This window comes from Poecilia latipinna, unplaced genomic scaffold (genome assembly GCF_001443285.1).
Source record: "Poecilia latipinna isolate Pla-1442-1.1 unplaced genomic scaffold, P_latipinna-1.0 Scaffold1127, whole genome shotgun sequence".
Classification (NCBI taxonomy): domain Eukaryota; kingdom Metazoa; phylum Chordata; class Actinopteri; order Cyprinodontiformes; family Poeciliidae; genus Poecilia; species Poecilia latipinna.
In genome coordinates this window covers 5,009-11,788 of record NW_015113743.1, presented here as the reverse complement: position 1 = coordinate 11,788, position 6,780 = coordinate 5,009, and the positions used below count along the sequence as shown (strand labels likewise).

Below are 6,780 nucleotides of genomic sequence, written 5' to 3'. Positions count from 1 at the left end.
AAAAAAAAAAAAAAAATACACAAAAGACTGAGCAGGGGGCAAGGCTGTTGGGTCGCACAGTAAAACTCTTCTTATGGAAACTGTCTCCCAGTGCATGCTTAGAAATGCTATCATAGTAAAAAACAGATTTTTTTTCTATGGTAACAGTGTCAGACTTTTCTGCAGGACTCTGCTTTGCTGCCTGTTTGCCAGCGAGTCTGTGGGTTCAAACGGCGACAGGCGTGCTACTGTAGTAAGCTCTATTCATGAGCTTCATTCACAGAGGGATTATATTCCATGCAGAGACAGTGTGTGTTTGTGTCCTCCTTTATAAGCTTCATTTACAAAATATTATGTTTTGATTAGTTATAAAAATGTTCTTTAAAGGGTGTTGGGTAATAGGAACAGTATGTTGTTGTCAGTGTGGTTAATCTGTTGTTTACTATGTTGTGTGTGTATGAGTGACTGACAGTGTCAGCTGTATTACCATAAGCAGATTGGAGCGTCTATAATGAGATATAAAAGTAGTCAGGTGGTAAGCCAGCAGGAGGGCTTCTTTAATGATGGATGAACAAGACGCGTTGGTGCTCAGTGATGCAGTAAAGAACAGAAACGTTATTTTAGTTAAAGCACATACACAATAATATTCACTAATGTATAAAGTTGTTTTATGTTTCTCATTGAAAAACATTCAAAAAAATGATTTATTTTACAATTATGCATGTGCACATCCAAAATCAGTTCTACATTTAACAAATATTTCACTGTTTGTTTTGCGGTACATTTCAATTTCTTGTTTTTGTCAAGCTTTGTCCTGCCAACAATTTTAAGCAGGTATGGAGAATCATCAAGAACTGAAATCCTGAGGGCTGAAAATCTAGTCGTTCTGCATGCATATAATAATTATTACTATGAGAAGAGGTAATGTGAGAGAACATATATGTATAACTGGGTTTTACTATTTTAACACAAAAACAAAATGTCTAAAAGTATGTTATTACAAGATTAACACAAATGTGTAAAACATGATGCCATCCATCCATCCATCCATTTTCTGAACACCCTTGTCCCTCAGTGGGATCGGGAGGGTTGCTGGTGCCTATCTCCAGCTAACGTTCCGGGCGAGAGGCGGGGTTAAAACATGATGCCATTGTTTTTATTTAAAACAGAAACACAAAAATTATTCCTTCCTGCTTCTAAAACTATGTAACTCATTTAATATTAGGATTATGATAATCCCACCCAAGACATTTATTTTGTGCTACTGTTTAAAATCAGAGTCAGCTGTTTCATATGATCATAACTCTTACTAACATCCTGCTCCAGTGATAAAACAGATGAAAAGTCAGGGATTGACTGCTACAGACATAAGTTGTGAGATAATTTTAAAGTCAGGTCATAAATTTAGACTGAGGTGAATTACTGGAACATAAAACAGGACACACACCCATTGATTTAACTAAAGGTTTTCATCTAAACGTGCTTACTGCACAGTTTTATTGCTTCTCTTTTTATTTTACAAAAAAAGAAAAACACTGCCAGCTGAACTAGGTTAGCATCTTAAGAAGCCAACCTGCAGTTGGCTGCTTGACAGACATGCTGGATAACATGTTAACTGAACTTTCAAAAACATGACCTTGATGACCTCAGTGGGCACCGTTCTTTAAGTTTTCAAGCCGCTACTTTCCACACAGCTGAGTTTATGTCATGTAAACATGAAAAATGTGAGATAAATAGTTTACCAAAACTAGAATTGGTGCATTAACTGATCAGAATAATATGCTTCTGTCTAACCAGCCAGTCAAACTGAAATTTGTCTGATTTTGGTCAACTGCCAACTTCCTGAAGGATCTCTAAAATATAAAAACCAAAGATTTTCTTCTGACAGTTGAGCCTGTGCATTCAAAAATTCTGCAAAAAACATTGATCATGTTGACATAAACAAGTGACAACAGGCCTCAACTTTTTCAAGGACATGTTCACCCAGATAGGCAACATTCAATGTGACGTCTGTTTACCCCTGCTGACCCTGTCTGAGTGCTGCAGGAACCAGCTGATTACGCAAGATAAACGACTCACACAGAAAGTAACAAAACCAGCAGCCATGTTCGCCTCCTGCTCCCATCCCTCTGCCTGTCTGTTCTACATTCTGTCCTCTCTGTCATCATCACCTTATTCTGTTTACAAAACTCTCATTTCAACCCCTCTGCCTCCCTCTTCATCCAACAGTGGATCATGTGATCCCGGAGCCCGGCAGCAGCCTGTTAGAGGCCTACGACCAGTGGAGGCAGTGGGCCGATGAGAAGGCCTGCTGTGACTATTCTCTCCATGTGGACGTCACCCACTGGGACGACAGCGTCAAGCAGGAGCTGGACAACCTCATTAAGGAGAAAGGTAGGCCGTGGTGGCGCAACACGACAGTGGGACTCATGATTCCTTTTTGTTTCAACCACAGGCTTCAATGTACTTCATCAAAGTGGAGTGTTATTGTGAAGTGGAAGTAAAATAACGCACAATTATAAGGGATTTTTTTTGGACAAAAAAGTGTGGAATGCATATGTACCCAGTTCTCTTTACTCTGATGCTCCAAGTGTTCACCTGTGTGCATGAGTCAGTCCAGCTGTTTTGTGAACAGCTGGAGCTTTTTGAAGGCCCCAGTAGTTTTAGCAAAATGAGTATCACAAAAACCAAGGATCACATGACAAGGTGATGGGACCAAAATTAAACTTCTTGCACCGACATGCAAAACACAGTAAGAAAATGAATACTGCACATCATCCTGAACACATGGCAGCACCACTGTGTGGAAACACTGTCTAGTGTGGAAGGAAAGGTGGTTGGAGTTGAGGGGAAGACGGAGAAACCTAGAAACTGGAAGTTCACCTTCCAGCAGGACAGCAACACTAAACATACAATAAAATGTTCTTGAAGAAAGTTTATTTATGATCCAGTCAAAGTCTGTGGTAACAATCAAAATTTTTATTGACATTGCCTTTCAAATCTAATTGAAATTTCTGTGTCTAGTAGACCAAAGTTGGCAGGAATCTAATGCCAAAGAGAAATTTGTGGTTGTTAGCAAAATGAAAGAACAAAAAATGAAGGGGTATGGATCATGTGATGGGAACATGCTTGTGATTTTCCAAATTGGACATTTTAAATAAAGTCACATGGTACTGATACTGGATAACAGCAAAATGATGAAGTTAGTAGTGAAGAACTTATCTGGGTGCTGATGTTCTTATTTTGTGCAGGTGTGAACTCGTTCCAGGTCTACATGGCCTACAAGGATTATTATCAGATGAGCAACAGTGAGGTAAAAAAAAAAAAACTTTCAGGATTCATGAAATCTGCATCAGAACCGTGAAATGGATGACAACTGTTATGCAATGTTTTTGGCATGACATGAAGGATAATCAGAGACTGACTCATTATGTTCTTCTGCACATGTTTCTATTCCTAACACGCACGCACACACACACACACACACACACACACACACACACACACACACACACACACACACACACGCACACGCACGCACACACTTTAAAAGTGTTGTGGCAACATAATCATAAACAGTAGCAACTAAAAATGGTAATATTCACATGGGGTGTATTTTAAGTGGAATAAGTGTGAAATGAGGAATACTAATCTTGCAATAATTAATATATTTTCCATAGGAAACATTTTTATGTGTGTATCCCCTGGTCTGTGATGTGTGCAGTAACTCTGTAAAATAGTTCACGTTCAGACGGTGTGAGGCTGGACGGTTTCTCATGCAGTCATAGATCATTTGGTTTTGGGAAGAGCACATGAGGAAACTAGAATAGTGGCGCTTGAAAAACTGATGTCATGAACCTCTGAGGAACTGAGGCACAGCAGCGCAAAAACAACTGCAGCTCATCCCCCACCAGTTTCTCCATTTCTGGAGACCACACGTGGTAATTGCAGTGTGTGTCCTGGTAAACTTCAACTAAATTGTGGGCCTCTGAAATTGGGGCGTATGAGTGACCTGTGAGCTACAGAGTACTGTCTTTTTCTTGTCTTAATGGCTTGGCTTGATCTCAACATTAAAAAATTGTGTTCTCTTTTCCTTGCAGCTCTATGAGGTCTTTACCTTTTTGGCAGAGAGGGGGGGCATTGCCCAGATCCACGCTGAAAACGGCGAGATCATTGCTAAGGTAACAATAAAAAACTTTTCTTTTTCTTTCAAAACTTGAGATATCTTCAGCTGTTTGTGTTTAAAGAGATTTATTCCTTTTTAGTTGAGTTCAATTACGTCTTTCACCTTATCACACTGCATCGTCAGACTAAACGCACCATCTGTAATGGCTGTATTTCCTGCTGGATAGTAATGTGTGGGTGTAGTTTATACAAGGCTGTCCTGTACGAGGTCAAATGAAAGTGAATCAACTGTAATACTGGATGGATTTAAGTAGTTGCTATTAGTCAGAACTCCAAGATGTGCCTGGATTCTATCACTGAGTGCATTTGGATCTGATTCATTATAAATCTCAGCTCCGGTTTGAAACTTGGACTTGGACAGAGTCTGATTTTTATCAGCTGTAAGACGCAGATTTGTTTGAACTCAGAAAATATATCATAGCCTTGCTTTTGACCCATAAGAACATACACAGCTCAACCTGCTGCTGGAACAGGACAAATGCTTTTGGGACAGATCAATTTTTTGTTACCAGTTTAATATTTTCCTTACAGCAAAAAGAAGCTTTAGGAGGAAATCCTCAGAGCAGTGGAAGGCCAACAGTTAGAGAGATGACCCTCTTACCCCATCTTATCATTTTAAGTTTTTTAATTTAAAATAACTTAAAATGATAATGCTCATCTTTATGGGATATAACTGCATTTTTGTTTGTTTTTCTTCACTAGACCTAGTGGAAATATTTCATTTTTGGCACTAATGACTTGCCATATAGGTAGGTCATGTATGTAAATCATTAGTTTGTTGTACAGTGAAGATCCCTGAGTCTGCCAGGGATAAACCTTTGGATTGAGAAGCAGGTTGTCATTTGTTGAGTTCCACTGAAGATGGAACGTTCCTCTGCTTTTCTTTCTATGTAAAATAATTCTGGCTCACTCACAGTCTGCTGATCAGGCAGATTCACACTTTCATCTTTTAAACTACAAAAGTCAAACTATCCTTGTAAATGCTTCAAGTGTTAGAACCAAAATGCTTACAATCAATGTTCCTCCTATAGTTTTGAACATTTTCTGCATTTTCCATTCACGAATATTAAAACTTAATACTTTTCATGACAAGTATGCAGCTCTTTGGTAAATGTTTTTAAAAAATAACACTCCATTAAAAACACATGTATTTCCAACATCTTTTGCCCCTGAATTCCTATAAAGCCATTCTGACTGCACATTTTGCTAAGTCAGCAGTAAAGAAGTGAAACTAATATGAATTTGTTCATGGTTTGGTTTTAGCCCAGTGTTGCTAAAACATATTTAGACATGGGACTTTCATTTCCAGGTGCAGTGAGTCTCAGGGCTAATCTAAGCCAGTTGGTCTGCCTCCATGAAGAGCCAACATTTGCATGCATTGCTCAACAAAACTGCTGCACGTGTGCAGATCCTCTGAAGCAGGCTCCTACTTACATGCGTGTGGCCTGACTGAGAGAAAGCACAGAGCAGCTCTCATGAACATCAGAAAGAACAAAACAATATGAAACAGATTTTTATTCATGAGTGTGACCACATCTTTACATCTGCTGAAGCGTTCACACCAAAGAAAACTAAGAGACATTTCTGCACGCAATGGAGCATGTCCTTAACTCTAACAGCTTTTGTGTGTGTGTTTAACAGGAGCAAGGCCGGATGCTGCAGATGGGCATCACTGGACCGGAGGGCCATGTGCTGAGCAGGCCAGAGGAGGTTCAACCCTCACACTTTACTTAACTGCATGAAAAACTGAAATACTAAAGGAAACGGGGAAAAAATACATTTTGATGAAACTATTTCTCTACAACATTGTGTCTCATGGGTTGGCTGCATGTATATTGATCTTTTTACACACATGAGGTTTCAGGGAAAAGTCTTCTTATTCCACCATTTCTTGCTCTAGAAAAAATCAGCAAAATGAAAGATAACAGTTCCAACTCGGAAACGTTTCGTCTTTTATCTAGAGTATTTATTTAATCTCATTATTTCAAATCTTGGTAAACATAATTTTTGGCATATATCTATCAACATTGTTCATATTTAGTTGTAATTTTTCGGACACCCAAACTGGACATGCTGACAGGAACTCAGTAAGCAGCTGAAGTGTTTTCATTCCATTTTAAAGTCTAAAATAACTGCAGGATATTTTACCATCCTGGACTTAAGGTTACTTATTGTGTCATATGTCAAACTGATACAAACATTAAGTTGTAGATACTTCAACAAATATTTCTTCTGAAAATCTCACGCTGTGTTCTACACTGAAAAGATGTTGAGTCCGTTTGCTCCTAAAGTCTTTGATGGAGCACAAAGGGAAATCATGTGCTGCATCATCTGATCCTATTTAGATTTATCTCAACATCTGTGTGCTAATTTTATTAAATTACTTTCTAATCAGTTTCATTTGATACCACAAAGAGAATCCTCAATGTTTCCAGTTAATATTGTGTAGTTCAGGGTTCTGACTGATCCAGTCTGGTTCAACTCACCTGAATCAAATGAATAGTTCATCAGCAGCTCCTGCAGAGCCTTGCAGCTGTTTGAATCATCTCTGTGGGGCACAAAGTATTATGTAATTATAAAGGGGAAAATAAAATATGCAAGTTTTAAATTCTAAGA

The 6,780-nt window shown here is 38.6% G+C and overlaps 1 protein-coding gene across 2 annotated transcripts in view; it reads left to right on the top strand.

Moving 5' to 3' along the window:
* The window catches only part of LOC106959882 (dihydropyrimidinase-related protein 3-like), a 29,373-nt gene extending 23,469 nt beyond the window's left edge, over positions 1-5,904 (top strand). For both annotated transcript variants that reach the window (XM_015052718.1, XM_015052719.1), the window contains exons 4-7: positions 2,209-2,373; positions 3,231-3,292; positions 4,080-4,160; positions 5,806-5,904. In XM_015052718.1, coding sequence (XP_014908204.1) covers positions 2,209-2,373; positions 3,231-3,292; positions 4,080-4,160; positions 5,806-5,898 — 401 coding nt within the window. In that variant the 3' untranslated portion in view covers positions 5,899-5,904. The remainder of the gene's footprint in view (positions 1-2,208; positions 2,374-3,230; positions 3,293-4,079; positions 4,161-5,805) is intronic.
* The last annotated feature ends 876 nt before the right edge of the window (positions 5,905-6,780 follow it).